General features: G+C 38.1%; 1 protein-coding gene across 7 annotated transcripts in view; it reads right to left on the reverse strand.

Moving 5' to 3' along the window:
* The window catches only part of SYTL5 (synaptotagmin like 5), a 257063-nt gene that overhangs the window by 104468 nt on the left and 127630 nt on the right, over positions 1–24965 (reverse strand). For all 7 annotated transcript variants that reach the window (XM_077145610.1, XM_077145605.1, XM_077145607.1 and 4 more), the window contains one exon: positions 6189–6671. In XM_077145610.1, the coding sequence (XP_077001725.1) occupies positions 6189–6307 (119 nt within the window). In that variant the 5' untranslated portion in view covers positions 6308–6671. The remainder of the gene's footprint in view (positions 1–6188; positions 6672–24965) is intronic.

Consider the following 24965-nt stretch of genomic DNA (forward strand, 5'->3'; position numbering starts at 1 on the left):
ATATGGAAGGTAGATGGCACACTCTTCAATAATTTGTGAGTCAAAGAAGAAATTGCAAGAGAAATCAGTGAATATCTTGACACTAATGAAAACAAGAACACAACATATCAAAACTAATAAGATGCAGTTAAGATAGTAATGAGAAGGAAATTTATTACCCTAAATGCCTACATTAAAAAAGAAGAAAAAGCTAAAATCAAAGACCTAACTGCACACCTGGAGGAAATAGTAAAAGGACAACAAACTAATCCCAAAATCAAGCAGAAGGAAGGAAATAATGAAGATTAGCACAGAAATAGATTAAATTAAGAATAAAACATACAGGAAATTAATAAAACCAAGACTTGGGGTTTTTTTTGAAGATCAATAAAATTGGCAAAACCTTAACCAGACTGACAAAGATAAATGAGAGAAGATGTAAATAAATGAAATCAGAAATGAGGGGGGTGGGGTGGGGACATTACTACTGATATCACAGAAATAAAAAAGATCAAAAGAGGACATTATGAAAAACCATATGGCACAAATTAGATAACTTAAATGAAATGGTCAAATTCCTAGGAACGCACAAACAACCTACACTGACTCTAGAAGAAATAGAAGATCTTAACAAACCAATCACAGGTAGAGATCAAATCATTCATCAGAAACCTCCCAACAAAGAACAGCCCAGGACCAGTTGGTTTCACAGGTGAATTATAACAATCATTCCAAGAAGAATTAATACCAATCCTATTCAAACCCTTCCAAAAAAATTAAAGTGGAGGAAACATACTCATACTATGAGGCCAACATCACCATAATACCAAAGCCAGATCAAGATAATACAAGAAAAGAAAATTGCTGACCAATCTGTAATGCATATAGATGCAGAAATCCTCAAAATACTTGCAAATAGAACCTTAGAAGAATTATACACCACGATTAAGTGGGTTTTTCTCAGATATGCAAGGGTGATTCGATACAAGAAAATCAATTAATGTAACGTACCACGTTAACAAATCAAAGGGGAAAAAAATCATAAGATCATCCCAATTAATGCAGAAAAAGGTATTTGACAAAATCTGGCATCCTGCTCTGTTTTGATTTATTTTTTATTTTTTGAGGTTTTAGGCAGAGGGGATAATCTGCATGCTGCTAACACTTATTGCAGGCACACTGCATGCCACACCCTGTGCTCAGCATGTGAAATTCATTATCTGGTTCAGTCCTGCCATAGCCCTTTGAGGCAGGTATTATTCCTACAACCACTTTAACCAAAGAGAAAACCAAGCTCAGAGAGGTGGTGTTACTTGCCTGAGGAGACACAGCTAGCAGGTAGGAGGGCTGAGATAAGGCAGTTGGAGCCAGGGTGGAAGAGACTGTTGCAAATCTGAATCCAAATCCTGCTGCTTCCTAACTTTAGGTGGGCCATTCCACCTCCATAAGCCTCAGTTTCTACATCTAGGAAATGGAACCCGTTCCATTGCCCTCACCAAATAGATATATATATTTTTTACTTTGCAAATATTTTCTATGTGCCCAACACACTCTGGAATTTATCAGGTATTACATTAAGCTATACAGAATTGGAAGATCTCATTCCCTATTCTAGGCTCCCTGTGTTTAGGTCGTTTAAATGAACTGGCCAGACAAGTTAAATTAGATTGTGTGGTACAGAAAATTCAGATTTTGGACAAAATAAACATCTCTTCCTTTGGTCTCACACAGAAGGTGAAGTATTAGAATACAGACAATATCATCCTTTATCCTGTATTCAGATTTACCTTAGTTCCAACTGAATCAGCTTCATTCTTATCTCTAATCGAAGTCTGATCTCTTTTTCAGCTCCTTAATGGTTGCTGTATAGAGTAAGTTTGACTTTCAGAGCTCAGAACTCTAACTCTGAGTCTTAGTTGTCACACAGGTACCCAAAGTTCCAGAAAATACCAGGTTATACACATTGAATACAGCATCTCAGAATTTAGAAATAGTACTTAAAACTCAGGAATAAATGTGCCTGCTGTAGGAATTAACAATTTACTCCCTAATTTTTTTATAAGTGTTTTATAAATGAGACCATATCATATTTGTCCTTTTGTATCAGGCTTATTTTTCTCAGCATTATGTCCTCAGAGTTGATTCATCTTGTTGCATGCCCATGACTTTGTTCCTTTCTGTAGCTGCACACTATTTCATCATATGTACACCACCATTCACCTTTATGCTCCTCAGTTGAGGCACTGTTCAGCCACCTCTATCCATTGCCTGTCATGTACAATGCTGCCAGCATCTTATCTAGATAAAAACACTTCAAAAGACAGGAACAGAAGGAAACTTCATCGACATAATAAAGGGAATACATGAAAAACCCACAGTTAACATGACATCGTACTCAATGATGAAAGTTTCCCCTCTAAGATCTGGAACAAGACAAGGATGCCCACTTTCACCACCATTATTCAACATTGTGGTAGTAGTTCTAGCTAGAACAAGTAGGCAAGAAAAAGAAATAAAAGGCATCCAAATTGGAAATGAAGAAGTAAAACTTTCACTTTTGCAGATGACATGATCCTATATATATGTACAGTCCCAAAAAACCAAAACAAAGCTACTAGAGCTAATAAATGTGCTCAGCAAAGTAATGGGCAACATCAACATGCAAAAATCAGTAGTGTTTCTAAGCACTAGTAATGAGCTATATGAAGAGGAAATCAAGAAAAAAGTTCATCTCTAGTAGCAACTAAAAGAATCAAATATCTAGGAATAAATTTAACCAAAGATGCAAAGGATTTATACCCAGAAAACTACAAATCATTTGCTAAAATAAATCAAAGAAGACTTAAATAAATGGAAGGAAATTCCATGTTCATGGATTGGAAACTAAATTTGTTTAAGATATCAGTTCTATCCAAATTAATCTATTGATTCAATGCAATACCAATAAAAATTCCAACAACTATTTTGTAGAATTGGAAGAGTTAGTTTTCAAATTTATTTCAAAGGGTAAGGGAGTAAGAGGCCCTGCATAGCTGAACTTTTTTTTGAAAAAGAAGAATGAAGTTGGAAGACTCACAGTTTCTGACCGTAAATCACATTACAAAGGTACAGTGTCAAAACAACATGGTACTGGCATGGAATTGGAACTGACATGGAACTGAGCTCTCAGAAACAGATCCTCACTTCTATAGCCAATTGATATTTGACAAATCTTCCAAGCCCACTCAAGTGGGACAGAATAATCTCTTCAATAAATGGTACTGGGAGAATTAGATACTCATAAACAAAAGAATGAGAGGTCCCCTATATTACATCTTATACAAAAATTAACTCAATGTGGATCAAAGACTGAATATAAAAGCCAGGACTATAAAACTATAATTTTATGCTATTCTGGTTTTATGGTCCTGACTTTTATATTTAGTAATATTAATATTCTTTCATCAGTTGTAACAAAGGTACCACACCAAGGCAAAGTGTCAAAATAGGTGGGTATATGGGAACATTGTGGCTTTTTACATGACATATAAATCTACAACTTCTCTAACTGAAAAAAGTAATAATTAAAAAAAAACCATTATGCTAAGTGAAAGAAACCAGACATACAACACTACATATTGTATGATTCCATTTATATGAAATATAAATATATATAAATCTATAGAGACAGAATTAGATTAGTGGTTATGTAGGACTGAGGAAGGACAGAGGGATTGAGAGGTGCCTGCTAAAGGGTATGGGTTTTTTTCTTTTGGAGTAATGAAAATGTTTTAAAATTGATTGTGGTAATGAATGCACGACTCTGTGATTATACTAAAAGCCACTGATTGCAGGCTTTGGATGGATTTATGGTATGCAAATATATTGAATAAAACTCCTTTAAAAATATTGGGTGCTAGGTGGGCAATGGTGGTTCATTGGCAGAGTTCTCGCCTGCCATGCCGGAAACCCGGGTTCAATTCCCGGTGCCTGGCCATGCCAAAAATAATAATAATAATATTGGGTGTTTATTGTTTGCCATCACTGTTCTAAGCATTTTGTGACATTTGCTTATTTAGTCCTCACAACAACCTTATGAGGTATCTAATGTTATTGTTTCTATTTTGCCTGATGAGGAAACTAGATTTATCCAGGGAACCATCTTGTCTAAAACGACAAAGATTTCACAGTGCAACTAAGATTTGAACCCTGGATGTATGACTTGACAGCAGGCACTCTAAACACTATGCCATACATGCTAGCCTGACTTCTCAACACAGGAGGCTGTTGAGAATGACAGAGCCTGAGTCATCTGGCCTGGTCTTATGCCTTGTGTGGTAGTTAGGTTCAGGTGTCAACTTGGCCAGGTGACGGTGCCTAGTTCTGTTGCTGTGGATATGAGCCAATGGTACGTGAACCTCATCTGTTGCTCATTACATCTGCAGTCGGCTAGGAGGCGTACCTGCTGCAATGAATGATATGTCATTTAATTGGCTGGTGCTTAAACGAGAGAGCTCAACATAGCACAGCCCAAGCAGCTCAGCATACCTCATCTCAGCACTTGCAGCTCAGCCCAGGCTTTGGAGATGCAGAAAGGAATCACGCCAGGGAAAGTTGTTGGAACCCAGAGGCCTGGAGAGAAGGCCAGCAGAGATGACCCTGTGCCTTCCCACGTACGAAAGAACCTCAGTTGAAAGTTACCTGTCTTTCCTCTGAAGAACTCACGAAATAAATCCCCTTTAATTAAAAGCCAAACGGTCTCTCGTGTGTTGCATTCCGGCAGCTAGCAAACTAGAACACCTTGCTAGCTCAGAACAAAACGAGACAACACATCTAAAGCAGTTAGTGCAGAACAGGCATTCAATGAATACTAGCCACTGTTGTTATTGTAAAAGGGAACAACACAAAGCAGCTGTAAAAAAAAATCTATCTTCCATAAATCTATGAGAGACTCTTCTGTTTTCCTAAAAAAATGTTTAAAGAGCCAGTTAACCAATCATTTTATTCTTGATACATCCATTGCAGTATATTAGAAAATTTAGTCACTTTTCATGACTGAACAACCAATGCCAAAAATATCACTTCTGATTTCATTAAAATTATTAACTGCATTTAATCACCATTCGAATTCTAGGCATAGAAAAGTATAATAATTTTAATCAAAACGTTTCTTTCTTTAAGACTGTTTCAATATCTCAGAAGGATGGAAATAAAAATTCTGAACTCTTAACTATGAAATAGCTTTAATCAAGAATATTTCAATGCATTTCCATTTCTAAGAATCCTAGTCTCTTTAGTTATATTGAAGATTTTTGCAAATGTGAAGATAATCTGATGACAAGTTTCCTCCTCAAGTAAAATAAACATAAGCATCTGATTGCAGTTTTGGGAGCTAATTAAGACATTAAAAGTTACACATTGCACAGTTGGCAGTGACTGAGGAGAGACTGAGGAGAGAACTGTGCTTATTTCTGCTTCTTTTTTTTCTTCAGAGATGAGATGTAATAACCAAATACATTTAAACAGCCAGCACAGTACAGGCAGCAACCAATCACAGTGGGAACAAGCTCAATATCAGCCTAGGCCACACTGATGTGAAACCCAACTAGCCATATTACTCAACTTTTCTTTTTTTTACATGAAGAGGTATTTCAAGGAATTCAAGTGAATTTTGGGGTACAATGGGAACTTCTCACTTTCCAGAGCCCCCTCTTCTGCTCCTAGCTATGGTAGAGGCAAAGTCTCCATATGATCAACCTGAGAAAGACATTATAAATAAATAATAACATATTTATTGAACACATATGTGTCAGGAACTAAATCCTTACAACTCTATAAGGTGGGTGCTATTATTATCCTTGCTTTATTGGTGAGGGAACTGAAACATGGAGAAATTGAGTAATTTGCTCAAGGTTACATAACTAATATATGTCAAAGACGGTACTCAAACTTGGGCAATCTTTCATCTTAACAACTAATGATCATGTTATTAGCAGATGAGTATTCTCACGAACATCATATTATTGGCTCAATTCCATCCTCCCCCCTGGCTAAATGGTAAAGTGTCAAATCTGTTTTCTAATATTTAGGCAATTGCTGGGAGCCCATGAAGTCACTGACCAACATCTGTCCCCATTGTAGTCATAGTTGCCCAATTTTTTTTTTACCTAAATCATGTCAAAGAAGTAGAAAGCAGTCAAGGAGGGCAGAAAAAATAAAAAGAATATCACCTTATTCTCTTGTCCTCCACTTTTTTCAAATATTCATCCCTCTTTAGGACTCCCAGGATCATTTCCTTCTCATGATCTAACAAAAATGACAGGTTGATGAACTCTGAGTTCTTAGACATGGTATTTCAGCAGCAGTTCTGAGTAGCAGTGGTTAAAACTTCAAGAAGGTAAATTGATATCCAAAATTCTTAAGGTCCCCTTGACCAATCCAGAGTTAGTCAGTCGCTCTGCATACAGTGGTTTTTATAAGGTCTCTGCAGAATTGCATATGGTGGTTAAGTATTTTTTCAGCCTATACAGAAAACAGGTTCCATTGAAGTTATATTCCAAGAAACTCATTGTTTTAACTGAAAAAGTTCTCCAAAGTTTTTGCTGCAGTGTGAAATCAGCCTGCAGTTGAATTTTGTTAATGACGGTCACCTTCAATCCTTCAGAAAGCTACAGATCAGGAATCACATCTGCTGGGACACAACTCTGAAAACACTGAAAAGATGGAAGAAACAAAGGAGAAAAGTATTAGAGCATTTTTACCATACTCCTTTTAAAAGTGCGTAATTTTAGAAACAGCGATTACCTAACTCAAAAAACATTTTTTTCAATCAGTAAACATGCTTATTGTATGCCTATTATCATGAAATATTATTTATATTTAGTTGATTCCTGGTTCTCTATGCAAATTCATTCATTCTATTATAATTAGCTTCCTCAGATAGCCAGATCCCATTACCACTCTTAATGCTGGGTGAACTGGGTCACCACTTTGGGACACTAAGTGCACAGTCAGGACTGTCCACAGCAGGCCAGGGCCTGGAAGTGGATCCCTCCCTCTCTCCTTTCCCACACCCAGCACCACGGCATAAAAAATAGCACTGGTGAAACAAGTATGAACTGGGGCTACATTTATTAATCCAAATATATCTCACAAGCATAATGTTGAATGAAAACATTATGTTAAGAAGGATTCATGCAGAATGATGGCATATATATGAAGGCTATCACTTGCAAAAAATGTCATCTAATTTAGTACTACAGACATTTGTAGTAGGAATATAGGGAAGTACATGGCAAATTCAGGATCATGAGTACCTCTGTGGGGCAGGGAGGGATACAGTCAGAGAGGAGAAAAAAGGGGCTTCACGTATACTGGGAAATGTTTTAGTCACGAGATTGATGTTTAAATCTGAAGATGTACATGGTTGTGAGTTATTCTAGGTGTATATTATATACTGCAAAATCATTGTTTTAAAGTTATCTCCATGTTAACATAACAAGCTCACTAGGTCCTGCTTAGCATCCTAAGTCTTGAGCATGCTCTTTCGTTGGCTTGGCACCTAGGTTGTCCCTGCACAGACCCTTCAGAATGATGACTCTTAAGATAACCACCTGGTATTGTGATTTTTCATTATCCCATGACATTGTGCCCTGATTTTCCCCCAGTTCTATCAACTACACTTTATATGTAAGTTACACTTGGTTTGCTGGGTTCTAGCCAGGCTTCCGGGCATAAATAGAAACATCTTAAAGGCTGCTTTGGGGTCTCCCATTGTCCACAAGGTCAGAATGACTTCAAAATTTCAATAGCTCTGGAAAGGGGGGCCTTCTCAACTTGCCAAAGCCCTTCATGTGTTCATTCTTCTATATGTTGTGCACCAAATGAGAGCTTTGCTGAAAGGACTCAAAACTAAGCTTCTTTCTACAGATTGAGAGCTAGTCCCATCTGGAAGAAACTGCCCCGGTCAGTGCAGATTCTCTGGATTACTTCAACCCTTTCCTGCATCTCCAAAGCCCTAGAGGCAGCAGAGATCAGAGGGCCCCACGGTTGACACAAACAGGAGGCAACAAGGTTAAGAACAAAAGGAGCTCTTCAGAAAAGGTAAAATTGTTTTCCCATTTTAGTTTTTGCATCACTGTCAACTCTAGTCTCCTTAGATGAAGAACGCAACTGTTTTTTCCACCACTTGTGTGTCTCATTTGATTGTATGCTGAAGGTAATGCTGGTGGTAATTCAGTGAATGAGTATCTTAGCACAACAACCAATTTCACTTTAGACAATATTTTCTGCTTGACTTCAGAGATTTAGAATGTCCTCTATGAACTATAAGAATTGTATTTAGAAAGTCAGTAGGCTGAGAGCCATATAAACACTTGATCTGAAGTTTATGGTTAGCTCTGCCTTGAGCGGTAAATTCAAGTCTGCCCTCTAAAATCCAAGGGACTGTGAGGAGAATAAAGTGAGGGAAACACCATGTAAAGTACATGAAGGTGATGGAGAAGATGAGAAATAAGACAAGGTTAAAAGAAATAAAATAGTTTCATGAGTGCTATATCAACAAACTTAGCCTGAACTGGATTTTTAGTCACCTCTACCAGGAGTAATAGAGCTGGCGTGTTAAGTATCAAAAATTCTACAAGAATATCAGTATGTCTACTTCAGAAGGCAAGACTGAACCATTAATATGATTTGAAAAGGTGGTCTTTAACTGATGATAACACAGCCCTTCTGGAGAAATGCAGGGTGGTGAAAAGGAGTCCATGAACTTGGAGCAGATACAGAAGATCTAAGGAGCTATTGTTGGTGCCCATTCAGACTGTGACTAGGTGAGAGGAACCTGTGTTACTGGACACAGGCGGTGGATTCTTTTGTCCAATGTGCTCAAATGACCAATTCCTGAGACATGGGGTTTTCAAAGAGAGAGTTTATTACAAGGCGCGTAGTAGGAGAGCAGATGCCTATCAGCCCAAAATCTGTCTCTCCAAACTGCAGTAATCCTAAGAGTTTTATAGAATAAAAGAAGGGCAGGTTTTAGTATAACGAGCACAGTGGCCCCAGGTGATATAATTAGACGTGATCTAATTATGAGCATGTGCAGACAGATTACATGCTTAGTCACAGAATTTATGTAAGAAAATGGCAGGCTTAATGATGATGGGTGTGATTTTTAGTATTAAAATGAGGTATAGGTCACTTGTAAGTTAAAGTCGAAGTTACCTGCATGTCAGGCAGGCCCATTTTGGTTAGATCTGGTTTCAGTTTTCAATATAACTTTGGACTTGGGGTGAGTTAGTTCTGGGCTAACCAAGGACCCTTCATTAATAAACATTAGGGACTGTCTTTAGTGATCACAAACTCTAAAGTTGAAAAACTGGATAAGTGGGTAGAAATGAAGGTTAGTCAGAAGGTTTTTACAATCACAAAGGCACAAGATAAAGACTATACAACCATCATCAGAGGTCAAGGCAGCTGGATTACAATTCAAAGATTTCAGGTATTTCTTTCTGTGTATTCAAATATACCAGAAAGTAAAAAGAAATATCTATACAATGATTCAGCAATCAAAATCATCCTTTAAATCCTAATTTCTCAGTTACACTTGGGCCCTAAAATGAAAATAATTTGTTCATTTCCTGTGCTATATGTTCCATGTGAGGGTCACGGGTCCTTAGTGTAGAAGATCTTCATGCCATTAATTATTGAAATCATACTAATTCCTCTTGCCAAATTTCACTTCCTCCCAGACATTTCTGATAATAAGTTGGCTTCCCGTAGAGCTCTGTCTTCAGAGAGTGAATGTTCTGGTCCTGCCAACGGAACCTTCCTTGTTTGGTTTGGTTTAAATCTATGCCTGATCTTTTCCCCGCGAGCTGATTACATCAAATTTCTGAGCTTTTACGCTCAGGACCAGCTTGGCTGTCATGAATTCACCTAAGTATATATCGTCTGTTGATGCCTCTTTTCAGCCAGTTCATAGCCCCTCCTGGAGAATCCCTTACTCACTACACACCTTAATCCAGTGAAAAAATGAGTAAAAATGAGAAAAATAATCATGAGTACATTTTATCTAGACCCAATCCTCATTCTTTCAGTTAGATGTGCCCAAAAACATTAGTCTAATTAGGAGGGTTAAATGTATGTTTATTTTATTCATCAATTCCCTAGCTTAAACAGATCGCTCTCTTTAAACATTTCAGATGTGTATTTTCCTCCCTCTGGATAGCCTTGCTTGTAGAATATAAGCCAAAATGTCTAGAAAGGTAACAATATGGTTTGTATGTCATTCTACTGCTTTTCAGCATAAATAGCTTTGGACAGGTCATTAACTCCGCAGAACATCAAAAGAGAATGTGAGGGTGCACGGGTAGTTCAGTGGTTACAATGCCCGCCTTTCATGCGGGAGACCCGGGTTCGAGTCCTCAGACCATGCACGCGTGCACACACACACACACGCAAGTGAAAATAAAATTATGTCACACAGAGACACAAGTTTTAAAAAGCATCTGTTTTGAGTAACATACTTAAAAATAATAGAGACTGGTATTTGAGTAAAAAGAAAGAGTATACATGGATGTATCGCATTATGGTTTACTTAGAATGCAGTTTTAAAAATAGCATGTTTCTGGGAGTGGTTTTAGGGGATGAAACTAATAAAAATAAAATTAATTTCCTGTTTGTCTGTTACCATGTGATGACATAACCATTAGACGGGTTTTAGGCACCTTCAGAGGAATGTTTGGGAGCCTTTGAATACAAGCTAAGCAGCATATGCAAAATTCACTTGGAATTGCTTTTCAACTACATGAGCAATCGCCCTCCAGGGTAGCTGTACTTGAAGTACCACAAGACTGTCAAAAGGTAGAGAACTGCCATGGAGATAAAAGACACTGCTGAGAGAGAAATGAATAGCGCTTTCATTATGAACCCCAAGCTGAAAGCCTCAAGGGCAATGTGATGGAATTGCAGGCTCTTATTTTCAATAGAGCAGTTGCTTCTCACCTGGACAACTCTGAGTGGCACATTCCGAGGGGGTGCAGTAGCTGAGATTTCTTTTTCCACAATGATACTGATTTTCCAAACAGTAATAGGGTGGCTAGCTAAAAATACCATCAGCTTTATATTGATATCCAAAAGCAACATTCTCAGAATGTTCTACAATAATAACTAACACTTATGTAACTCAATGAACCTCATGACCTACATGTTCATGAAATAAATCCTGTGAGTATCCCCATTTTATAGATGAGAAAATTGAGTCAGAGAGAAATTAAATAACTTGCCCAAGGTCACCAAGTAGTGGTGAATCTGGGATTTGAACTCAGACCAGTCTGGTTTCAGGGACCTTGATTATAATCGCACTGCCTCTCTGTGCCTCCATGGAACAACAGTCTCCAACAAGATGGTACTAGATATTCTGCGGAACTTTCAAAAAAATATGTGGATATGTTGAATTATGCAAAGTTAAACCTTTTTCATTTTCTTATGTTCATTGAGAATTTTCACAGAACCTTCAGTTTGGAAAAAGATGCTTAATATTATTGGTTCTTATCTTGGCATTGTGTATTTTGATATTTTTAAACAAAAGATTATTTCTACTACCAAGACCAACAAAATTCTATATTGCAAAGAAAAAATGTTTCACAGAATAGAACACATACAATTTAAAAATATCTGTTCAATGGAAGGCACTGCAAATAAAGTGAAAAGAAACAAGATACATACTGGGAGAATGAGATGGTTCCATATAAAATAGAAAAAGAATTAATATGTAGAAAATATAAAGAGTTTCTACAAATTACAAGAATATGATCCCAATAAAATAATTGGGAAATATAAGAACAGGCCACCCATAACATTGGCAATTCACAAGTAATTTACATAAACATATGAAAAGATGCTCACTTAGCTCACTAGTAATAAACGTAAATTAAAACAAGGAGAAATCTTTTTATTTTTCATTTATGAAAATGTAAAAAACCAAAAATCTGTATTATTCAGTGTTTGTTGAGGGTATATGGAAATGGCTGTACTCATGCCTCACTGGTAGAAGAGGAAATAGGATCAAACCTTTGTTGGGAGATAATTCCCCCTGGATCTCTTTACATATCTGCATGTCTTGTGAGGACAGACACTAACTGCCCTTATATTCTGGACTATCTTTCCAAGAATATTTGTATAGAGAACAGCTTTGAAATACACAGTGTTTCTCTGTGGAGCAAAGGGCAGATTTGATTACTACACAGAATAATAAAACTAAGGTCACCCTCAAGGGCAGAGGGCAGGTTTGCTTGCAACTCATTATAAAATACCTCAGTTCCCTAAATTTGAGATTCCTTGATTATTATGCACACCTACCACATGCACAATATCCACTTGGGTACTTGGGAAAAGGGAAACTGACGCTAAAAGAAAAGAAACTCATGATGTTTCTGTGCTGTGAGTAATAAAACGTCCTTTGTCTCTGACCCAGGAATAGTGTGCCTTCTGTCTCCATTTATGAAATTCTGGTAGGCCTACTTGTTAGTTTGTAAATAGGATATAATCTCAAAACTCTCACAATTCTTGCCACCCTTTTTGAAGATGAGCTAAATTTTTCAAAATTAAGATATGCATGTTTTTGAACCACTGAGGCCACTTTTATTAACACCTGTGTGTGTGTTGTAGTATATGAATATTCATTATGGCATAATTATGAATAGTGAAAATTTTGAAATAACCTAAAATTATTGCAATACTATGTCCCATTTTAAAATGAAATATTTAAAAAGATGTATTGACATGGAAAAATAGCTAAGCTATATTATTAGTTGAAAATGTGGGGGTGTTTATGCTTTTAAATATATATGTATGTAGGGGTGCAAGGAATATATATGTATGTAGGGGTGCAAGGGTGATTCAGAGGTAGAATTCTCGCCTGCCATGCGGGAGAGCCAGGCTCAATATCTGGCCCCTGCACTGCCCACTCCCCCCCCAAAAATTCAAAAAAATGGTGCTGCAATAATGGAATAGTCACATGGAAAAAAAAAAGAAATGTGACCCCTACCACACAGCATACAAAAATATATATATACATGTATGTATATATGCATATAGAGTATGTAATACATATATATAATATATGTAAATGCATAGGAAAATGCACAGGATGATGCCCATCCTGTTGCATAAGGGTATGGGAGTTGGTTTACCTTGCTAAACTCTAAACTGTGTGGGATCTTGGTTTGTCTTTACCACTGCTGTATTCCCAGCACCTTACATGGTTACTGTCACCATGATAAGTGTACACAAATATTTGCCGAAAGGAAAAATCCATGAATACGATGAAAAATAAATATTCAAGGAGTAATACCCTAAATATGAATCGGAAATATAGCACCTCATATCAGGAGAGAACTACGGATTGCTTTGAGGTGATGCTCTCTGCCAAAATGGAGTGGGAAAAAGAAATTAAACTTGGGGGCAGACACTCTGAATGAGAAGTAGAACAATATTCCAGCTCTGTGGGAGCCACTGTTCTGCAGTGCAAGTGGATTACCAGTGGAGCGAACCACTGAAAATACCATGTATGACACTAGGGTGGCCTTTTTACCATGGAGCCTTCTTCTAAACCTATGGTAGATTCTATTTAACTAGAAGAGCAGTTAATCCTCTTCCAATAATTCTGTTGGAGTGTTTCACAAAATCTTGCCATCTTAGAATGGATGTAAGCAAATTGAACATAAAAATCTGTTTCACAATGTTTTTAAAAATTTACTATGGAAAATATTAGGGCAGGAGAAGACTACATCCCACACAGCCTAGGAAGAATAGCAATGATTAGTATTTCCTTGGAAATCTTCTATGTAAGTGGAGGCTAGTAATTATAAATTATTAAACATGAGCACTTTCCCCCTCATGTTCTGGTTATCTATGGCTGAATAGCAAAACACTCTAAAACTTGAGTGGTCAAAAACAAAAAAAAAATTATGATTATATATCACTATTTTATGGGTTGGCCAGGCTCAGTTAGGAGGCACTACTTAGTGATATCTTATGAAGATTCAATCAGGTAGGAACTGAAGCTGCAGTCTTCTGAAGATTGGACTGGGTAAAAGTTAACTATGGCTCACTATCATGGCTGGCAGTTGATGCTGGCAGTTGGTTGGGAGCACAGCTGGGGCTGTTGACTAGAACACCATCAAGGCAGTCTCAGGGTAGTCATACTTTTTACGTGGCAGCTGTTTTCCCCCAAAGCATGCATTCTTAGAGACAAATGCAGAAGCTACAAAACACCTTATAATCTAATCATGCAAGCCCTGTAACATTACTTCTATCACTTGCTATTTGCCAAACAAATAACTATTGTTATCCCAGATTTAAGGGGAGATAAAATAGATTTCACCTCTCTATGGAAGGAGTAGCAAAGAATTGGTGACCCTCTTTACTCTAACATATCTCACTTCTTAATATATAGGTGTGCAAGATAGTTGTCAACAGGAAATTTTTTATTAAAGGGTAACTAATTACTCCAGTTCCTCAAGAAAATGGAGACAGTAAGTTAATTTAAAAATTGCATGGGCACCATGATTCCCTATTTATTATTACCACGCCAGTAAAAGCATGGTCACTTTTAATCATACAAAAAAAGTAAGGAGGGTTTGAAATACACAACAGTTATGAGATAAGAATGCAAGGGTTATTATTTATTCTATGAACACACAGATGAATAAATCAGGAAATGATGGCACATTGAGCAGAAACTGAAATTCTCTGAGACTCTTCTATAAATAAAAAGCATTGTGGGTGCACATGCCAGAAGAAAACTGGTTCCATGGATTACAGGGACCCGTGAAAAGGTCATAAAACAAAAGAAGATAATGTTTCCAATGCAGGGCCTGCCAAGTAGAACTAACAGCTCTTCTAAGGGTTTTTTGTAAGACATATGGAAGCCACATTATTTGCAATAGAGGTTCTCAAACAACTTTGGGTGATAGTTGATCCTTTCAGCAATTAGGGAGAATACAGATACTCTCCCTAAAAAAAGGACACATGTGTTCTAATAGACAAAGGCTGGCAACTTAAGAGGTACTAAACTCTGGTCACCTAAGGGTTTATAGTCAACAGGGTAAGCACTGCTAAAAATAAGCTCTTAGAATTATAGGATGGATTTGTGTAAGCTGTCAGAGTTAGTTCTGAAGAAAGTGTGGTATGATGAAAAGAATAAGGTTTTGGAAACCAATGAAATTAAAATTCTACTCCCCGAGAAAATAGCACATGTAAGCTACATTATATTTTTACATCAATTTCTTAATGGATAAAATTGGAATATTAATATCTACTTCCTTGGGTGGCTATGAATATTAAAATTGAGTTAATGTATACAAAATGCCTAGTAACATATCTAGCATATAACTTATGTTCAAAAAATATTAGACCCCTTTATCATTTCTGCTAACCAATATATCCTTAAAAGGGATCAGTCAAAAACATATCTCCAGAAAGGAGGTGAGGCAAGATGGCAGCATAGGGAGGTGTGGAATTTAGATAGTCCTCTAGGGCAGCTAGAAAATAGCCATGAATTGTCTAGAATAACTGTTTGGGGGATTTTTGTGATTGGACAAACATCATATATCAGTCTGAAATGGGTGGAAGGGCTGAGATCACAGTGTAGAAATGTAAGTAAGTCTCCTGAGGCATGCAGGCAGGCTTCTCTCCCGCACTGGCATGGTAGGCTGTTGCAGACACTTCCCTGTGGGAAAAATAAGCAGTCTCCACTAGGAGCAAATGAAGAAAGTGTAAACAAGCTCCAAGTGTGGAATTAAGTAACAAATTCAAACTGCTGAATCCAAAGTCCAAGCACAGATAAACCTGGAGCAAGCACAAAGAGAACGAGGAGTTTTCTATCCAGCGGAGAGGAGGCAGGGTGAATGAAAAAAAAAAAAACCCTAAAAAACAACAACAAAAAAAACAGAAGCTTTTGAAGTTGGCCAAGCTCAGAATACTGGAAAAGGGCTGTGCCACAAACAAAGGGGAACACAGACCAGGTGCCAACTCCAGCTTTTGACTGGCAAGACCGGGGGCTGGGCCAGCTCTGAAAATGATTTTTTTCTTCATTTCTTTTTTCTTTCTTTTTTAAAACTGCCCATTAAATAAAGCAGCAGGCATTCTCAAGTTTCAGTACTGCCCAAGCAAGGGCAAAGTTAAGGTATGTCTGAGAGACAAAGTAACTTGCCAGGTGGAGGAGATAATTCCCTAAAGGGTGTGTCTTCCCCAAGAGAAGGTGGAAATGGGCAGGGCCTAGCACAAGTGGTGGCTCTCATTTAGACAATCCAGTCCCCAGGTGACAGAAAACAGAAAGTTTAGTTCCACCTTCTGCCTCAGCATCTGTCTCAATCACACACCTGGAAGGGACAAGATATGCTGAGAATTAAAGGCACTGCACCATTTACATGGGTGGGGAGCTGCAGACTGACTAGCACCACTAGCTGGGCAGGATAGGAAAATACAAAACCAAGAGGCCTCACAGGAAACACTGGCAGCCTGCTGGGTCTCATCCTCAGAGAATCTTGATACTGACTGCACCTCTTCCTGAATCCTGGGCCTGCCTTATCTGGGAAAATTTGATTGGGGTCATTCTATCTGGCAAGGTGAGAACTGGAAAAACAAGAGCTGAAAAATTCTGATTAGTTAAACAAAAGCTGTGCTAGAGATCTAAGATAAGTTGAACTGAATGTCAAAGAACAGATAGAGTACAAAGCCGACCAATAAGAAAACCCTAGGTAAAAGAGAGAAAACAACACACTGAATTAACTAATTAAGGAAATCAGATACCTAGACATCAGTAAAAAATCATGAGTCATATTAGGAGGAGCAAAGATAGGACATATGAAATCCTGCACACAAAAGGATTGGGAAAAGAATGGAAAAATATGAGTAGGGTCTCAGGAAAGTGAATGACAACATGAAATGCCCAAATATACATGTTATTGGTGTCCCAGAAGGAGAAGAGAAGGGAAAAGGGGCAGAAAGAATAATGGAGGAAATAATAATTGAGAACTTCTCTACTCTTATGAAAGACAAAAAGTTACAGATCTAAATGCAACATACCTCAAACAGAATAGATCTGCATAGACCTACTCCATACCACTTACTAATTAGATTGTCAAATATCAAAGTCAAAGAGAGAATGCTGAAAGCAGCAAGAGAAAAGTGATCTATCACATACAAGAGAAGTGTGATAAGGCTTTATGCAGATATCTCAGTAGAAACCAGGCAGGTGAGAATGCAGTGGTATGATATATTTAAGATACTTAAAGAGAAAAACTGCCAAGCAAGAATTCTACTTCTGGAAAAACTGTCTTTCAAAAATGAGGAAGAGTTTAAAATATTTTCAAACAAACAGACACTGAGAGAATATATGAACAAGAGACCTACTCTACAAGAAATACTAAAGGGAGAACTACAGACAGGAGAAAGAGGTTTGGAGAAGAGTGTAGAAATGAATATTATCAGGAAGGGTAAAAAGAGAAAAAAAAATAAGATATGATATATAAAATCCTAAAAACAAAAAGATAGAAGTAAGTAGTGCCTTTACTGTAATAAGATTAAATGTTAATGGATTAAAGGCCCAATCAAGAGACAGACTGACAGAATGGATTAAAAAACAGTACCCATGTATATGCTGTCTACAAGAGACTCACTTTAGAGTCAAGGACAACAATAGGTTGAAAATGAAAGGCTGGTAAAAGATATTTCATGCAAACAACAACCAAAAGAGAGCAGGGGTAGCTATAATAATATCAGACAAATTTGGTTTAAAATGTAAAACAATTAAAAGAGACAAAGAAGAAAACTATATATTAATAGAAGGGACAATTCAACAGAAAGAAATAGCAATCATAAATATTTATGCACCACACCAGAGAACCCTCAAATACATGAGGCAAACAGACAACACTGAAAAGAAAAGTAGACATTTTTACAATAATAGTTGGAGACTTCAATACACCACTCATCAATCAATAGAATATCTAGACAGAGGATCAATAAGGAAACAGAGATTTTGTACAGTATGATAAATGAACTAGACGTAACAGAAATTTACAGAACATTACATTCCACAACAGTAGGATACACATTTTTCTCAAGTTCTCATGGATCATTCTCCAGGGCAGAGTACATTTTGGGTCACAAAAAAAGGCTCAATAAATTTAAAAGGATCAAATTATACAAAACTCATTCTTGGATCATAATGGAACAGAGTTGGAAATGAGTATCAGGTAGAAGGCTGGAAAATTCTCAAATATATGAAAGCTAAACAACACACTCATAAAAAAACAGTGGATCAAGGGAGAAATTACAAAAGAAATCAGTAAATATCTCAAGGCAAATTAAAATGAAAACACAACATATCAAAACTAAAGGGATGCAGTAAAGACAGTGCTGGGAGGGAAATTTATGTCCCTAAACACCTATATTAAAAAAGAAGAAAGAGCAAAAATTGAGGAATTAACTGCTTAACTGGAGGAATTAGAGAAAGAACAGCAAACTGACCCCAAAGCAAACAGAAGGAAAGAAATAACAAAGATTAGAGCAGAAATAAATGAAACTGAGACTGATGAAAACAGCAGAGAATCAACAAAACCAGAAATTGGTTCTTTGAGAAAATCAATAAAATCGATGGACTCTTAGCTAGGCTGACAAAAAAGAGAAGAGAGGATGGAAATAAATAAAATCAGAAATAGGAGGGGAGATATAGTTACTGATACCACAAAAATAAAGGAGATAATGAGAGGATTCTATGAGCAACTATATACTAACAAGCTAAACAACTTAGACAGAATGGACAGCATCCTACGAATTCATGAACAACCAGCACTGACTCAAGAAGAAATAGAATACCTTAACAAATCAATCACAAGAGATTGAATTATTCATCGAGAACCTCCCAACAGAGGACAGCACAGGACCAGATAGCATCACATATAAATTCTACCAAGCATTCAAGAAAGAATTAATATCAATTTTGATCAAACTCATCAAAAAATCTTAAGAGGAGGGAAAATTACCTAACTCATTCTATGAAGCCAACATCACCCTAATACCATATCAGACAGATACTATAAGAAAAGAAAATTACAGACCCTTCTCTTTACTGAATATAGATGCAAAGATCCTCAACACAATAATTGCAAATCAAATCCAGTAGCACATTAAAATAATTATACACCATGACCAAGCGGATTTTATTCCAGGTATGCAAGGCTAGTTTAACACACAAAAAATCAATTACTATAATATACTACAACAATAAATCAAAGGAGAAAACCATATGATATTCTCAATTGATGCAGAAAAGGCATTTGACATAATTCACCATCCTTTCTAGATGAAAACACTTTGAAGAAGAAGCTTCCTTGATATGATAAAGGGAATATATGAAAAACCCACAGCTAATATCATACTCAATGGTGAAAGACTGACCAACTGTGTTCCCTATAAGATCAGGAACAAGACAAGGATGCTCACTTTCGCCATTGTTATTCAACATTGTGCTGGAATTTCTAGCTAGAGCAATTAGACAAGAAAAAGAAATAAAAGGCATACAAATTGGAAAGGAAGAAGTAAAATTCTCGCTGTTTGCAGATGACACGATCTTATCTGCAGAAAATTAAAAAAATGTACAGTAAAGCTACTACAGCTAATATATGCATACAAAAAAGTGACAGAATACAAGATCAACACACAAAAATAAGTAGTGCTGAGGGAGGTTCCAAGAAAGTGGCAGAATAGGATAGATCGACTTCACCCCTGCTCCAAGTAACAGCTAGAGAAGGGTCGGGAAGGTGACTGAGAGGGCAATTTTCAGGGTGGAAGTGACCTGGGGGAGTCTTCTGCACCACACAGGGCAGCCCTGCTTGCAAAAGCTGAGGAACTGAGAAGCAGAGAACCAGAGACCATGGGCTGGTGCAAACAGCCTAACACAGAAGCCCTCAGGAGTGCCCGAATGGGGAGAGGGGACTAGGAAGTAAGTCAAGCTGTGTTCCTTGAAGGCACTACCCTTGCTGGTGCAGCCCTGTGACCCGCAACTCAAACCACACCCCACACACCTGAAACCAGTCACCTACCCCCATCTCTGCACTCCAAGAGCCCCTGCCCCGTCAACAGCTCACACACGTACCTGACCCACACCCACACCCCAAGGGTGCACAATACCTGCCCCAGCTCAACCCACCTATCCTGCAAAAGTACAGTTTTTCCCCACCCCTCCCAAGCCCTACCTACCTGTCCCTGCCCCCTGCAGGCAGTCAACAGTACATATAGGCTGCAGGTGCTTACTACCTCCATACACAGGTTACACCCGCCCTCAGCCCACACAGTCATGCAACACCCCCCCACCCCCGCCCCATCTGAGGTCTGTGCACAGGTACTTCAGTTTACAGCCCTCCCAGATCTGTGCATGTGCACAACCCCCAGTCAAGCCCCCCCATCCCAGGTCTGGGCAACGACTGACCTGTGCAGTCTGACCACATCAGCCTCTAGACCACACCGCACAGGCGCAAAGCCATCCTGCTGCCCTGAGCTCTGCACATGAGTACAAAGGGCCCTGCACCTTAGATCAGTGCACAACAGGGCCCCACCCCCCAGACCCGTGCACCTGAGCAGCCATATCCTCCACCCCACTGGGTGCCCATGCTCACAGGCACTAGCATAGCATCCTCAACCTGCACCCATATCTGCACTTCAATGCATCACCACACTGTTGTGCCTGCCCCGCCCCCTGCATTCTGCTCCACAATCATCCTGCAAAAACAGGGCTTTAGACTACTAAGGAAATCAACCTCCAAAGTAAACCAATCAAGATATTTATATGCCATGAAGACAGGAGAAGATCACAAACATATCATGATGCAGACAGATAAAGCTCAGCATAATGAACAAATTAAAACACCAGTGGAGACACAGCCATTGGAACAATTAATCAAAGATGTTCGAATAACTCTATTAAATAAAATAAATGTGATTGCTAATAACGTAAAGACATCAAGAAGTCACTACAAGAGCATAAAGAGGAATTTGAAAGAATAAAGAGAAAAATAGCAGATATCACAGAGATTAAAAATGCTATAGACCACATAAAAAACATACTAGAGACACACAACAGCAGATGTGAAGAGGTAGAATAAAGAATAAGTGAACTAGAGGACAGGAAAACTGATTTCCAAATCTCAAAACAGCAAATGGCAAAAAAGGTGGAAAAATTTGAATTGGATCTCAGGGAAATGATGGATAAAATGAAGTGCACAAGTATAAGAATCACTGGTGTCCCAGAAGGAGAAGAGAAGAGTAAAAGGCTAGGGAGATTAGTTGAGGATATAATGGGGGAAAACTTCCCAACCCTCATAAACAACATACATATGCAAGTCAAAGAAGCTCAACGAACTCCAAATAGAATAAATCCAAATAGGCCTTCCCCAAGAAATATATTAATCAGTCTGTCAAATGTTGAAGAGAAGTAGAAAATCCTGAAAGTGGCAAGAGAAAAACAATCTACTACATGCAACTGTAACCACATAAAACTGAGTTCAGACTACTCAACTGGCACTATGGAGGCGAGAAGGCAGTGGTATGATATATTTAAGTTCCTGAAAGAGAAAGACTTCCAGCCAAGAATTCTGTACCCAGCCAAACTGTCTTTCAAAACTGAGGGAGAGATTAAAATTTCACAGACAAACAAATCCTGAAAGAATTTGTTAACAAGAGACCAGCCCTATAAAAAATATTGAAGGGAGTTCTGCAAGTTGAAGAAAAAAAGACAGGAGAGGGAGGTCTGGAGGAGGGCACAGAACTGAAAAGTACCAGTAAGGGCAACTTAAAGGAAAAGAATACATAGAACTGACAAATACAATCCAAAAGATAAGGCAGTCATTCAAAAAAAAAAAACCTTTTCAGTAATAACTTTGAATGTTAACAGACTAAACTTACCAATTAAAAGATACAAATTGGCAGAATGAATTAAGAAATATAATCCAGCTATATACTGCTTACATGAGACTCATCTTAGACACAAGGATACAAATAGATTGACAGTGAAAGGATGGAAAAAGATGTTCCAAGCAAGTTGTAATGAAAAGAAAGCAGGAATAGCTATACTAATATCGGAGAAAACAGACTTTAAATATAAAGACATCATAAGAGACAAAGAAAGACACTATATACTAATTAAAGGGTCAATTCACCAAGAAGATTTAACAATCACAAATGTTTATGCTCCCAATCAAGGAGCTCCAAAGTACATGAGACAGACATTCGCAAAATTGAAGGGAGCGATAGATGTTTCAACAATAATATTAGGAGACTTCAATACACCACTCTTATCTATAGATAGAACAACCAGACAGAAGATCAACAAGGAAATAGAGAAGTCAAATAACTTGATAAATGAATTAGACCTAACAGATATATATATAGGACATTACACCCCAAAACATAAGGATATACATTCTTTTCTAGTGCTCATGGAACATTCACCAGGATAGATCATACACTGGAACACAAAAAAGGTCTTTATAAATTTAATCACATTGAAATTATTCAAAGCACTTTCTCTGATAACAATGCAATGAAGATGGATCTCAATAACTGCCAAAGACAGAGAACATTCACAAATATGTGGAGATTAAATAACATATTCTTAAGTCTAGCTCATTTATTGTAATATTCAAATTCTCTGTTTCTTTATTGATCCTCTGTCTAGATATCCTGTCTATTGATGAGAGTGGCGAATTGAAGTCTCCAACTATTATGGTAGATGTGTCTATTTCCCTTTTCAGTGATTGCAGTGTATTCCTCACGTATTTTGGGGCATTTTGATTCGGTGCATAAATATTTACGATTGTTATGTCTTCTTGTTTAATTGTTCCTTTTATTAGTACATAGTGTCCTTCTTTGTCTCTTTTAACTGTTTTACATTTGAAGTCTAATTTGTTGGATATTAGTATAGCTACTCCTGCTCTTTTCTGGTTGTTATTTGCATGAAATATCTTTTCCCACCCTTTCACTTTCAACCTATGTTTATCTTTGGGTCTAAGATGTGTTTCCTGTAGATAGCATATAGAAGGATCCTGTTTTTTAATCCATTCTGCCAGTCTATGTCTTTTGATTGGGGAATTCAGTCCATTAACATTTAGTGTTATTACTGTTTGGGTAATACTTTCCTCTACCATTTTGCCTTTTGTATTATATATATCATATCTGATTTTCTTTCTTTCTACACTCTTCTCCATACCTCTCTCTTCTGTCTTTTCGTATCTGACTCTAGTGCTCCCTTTAGTATTTCTTGCAGAGCTGGTCTCTTGGTCACAAAGTCTCTCAGTGACTTTTTCTCTGAAAATGTTTTAATTTCTCCCTCATTTTTGAAGGACAATTTTGCTGGATATAGAAGTCTCGGTTGGCAGTTTTTCTCTTTTAGTAATTTAAATATATCATCCCACAGTCTTCTAGCTTCCATGGTTTCTGTTGAGAAATCCACACATAGTCTTATTGGGTTTCCCTTGTATGTGATGGATTGTTTTTCTCTTGCTGCTTTCAAGATCCTCTCTTTCTCTTTGACCTCTGACATTCTAACTAGTAAGTATCTTGGAGAATGCCTATTTGGGTCTATTCTCTTTGGGGTGCGCTGCACTTCTTGGATCTGTAATTTTAGGTCTTTCATAAGAGTTGGGAAATTTTCAGTGATAATTTCTTCCATTAGTTTTTCTCCTCCTTTTCCCTTCTCTTCTCCTTCTGGGATACCCACAACACGTATATTTGTGCGCTTCATATTATCATTCAATTCCCTGAGCCCCTGCTCAAATTTTTCCATTCTTTTCCCTATAGTTTCTGTTTCTTTTTGGATTTCAGATGTTCCATCCTCCAGTTCACTAATTCTATCCTCTGTCTCTTTAAATCTACCATTGTAGGTTTCCATTGTTTTTTCATCTCTTCTACTGTGTTTTTCAATTCCATAAGTTCTGTGATTTGTTTTTTCAGACTTTCCATTTTTTCTTTTTGTTGATCCCATGCTTTCTTCATGTCCTCCCTCAATTTATTGATTTGGTTTTTGAAGAGGTTTTCCATTTCTGTTTGTATATTCAGAATTAGTTGTCTCAGTTCCTGTATCTCATTTGAGCTATTGGTTTGTTCATTTGACTGGGCCATATCTTCAATTTTCCTGGTGTGATTTGTTATTTTTTGCTGGCGTCTGGGCATTTAATCAGATTTCCCTGAGTGTGGGACCCAGCAGGTTGAAAGACTTTCCTGTGAAGTCTCTGGGCTCTGTTTTTCTTATCCTGCCCAGTACGTGGTGCTTGTCTGTCTGCGGGTCCCACCAGCAAAAGATGTTGTGGCTCCTTTAACTTTGGAAGACTCTCGCTGCTGGGTGTGTGGTGGAGACAGAGGAAAGGTTGTAGGCTGGTTTTAATAGCTTCAAATTGTGAAGTCCTGGGATCTGAATTCCTTGAGAGAGGGATTCCACCTGAGTTGCATTTCACCCCTCCCGCGGGGAAGGTTCAGGTGGTAGAGAGCCCTAAAAGCAGCCTGTTTCTGCGTTTGGGGCAGTTGTAACCTATGTAATCCCAGCGCTGAGCCCAGAGGCAATGAAGCCTCCGTAGAAACAGCCACAGAAGGCTCTGTTTCACCCCCTTTCCTCTTTTTCAGTTAGCCCAATCGGCGACTTCTGCCTTGATCAGTTTCGCCTGAGCTGAGGGCCTATTTTTAGTAGTCAGAAGTTGTTCCTTAATGCCACTATTGGTGTTAGGTTGGGCTCAGTCTCTACTACTGTTGGAGACTCTTTCCTTTCCCTCCGGAAAGTCGCCTGTGGGGGAGGGTCGCCAGCCACCGTGGCTTGGGGAACCGCTGTTCCGATGCTCCCAGCCGGCCCGGGAAGCCGCATGTGTGGAAGGGGTTGCGGTTGCCGGAAACTGCGGCTTGGGGGACCGCTGTTCCGAGGCTACCAGCCGGCCCGGGAAGCCGTGTGTTGGGGAGGG

This window comes from Tamandua tetradactyla, chromosome X, assembly GCF_023851605.1.
Source record: "Tamandua tetradactyla isolate mTamTet1 chromosome X, mTamTet1.pri, whole genome shotgun sequence".
Lineage (NCBI taxonomy): Eukaryota > Metazoa > Chordata > Mammalia > Pilosa > Myrmecophagidae > Tamandua > Tamandua tetradactyla.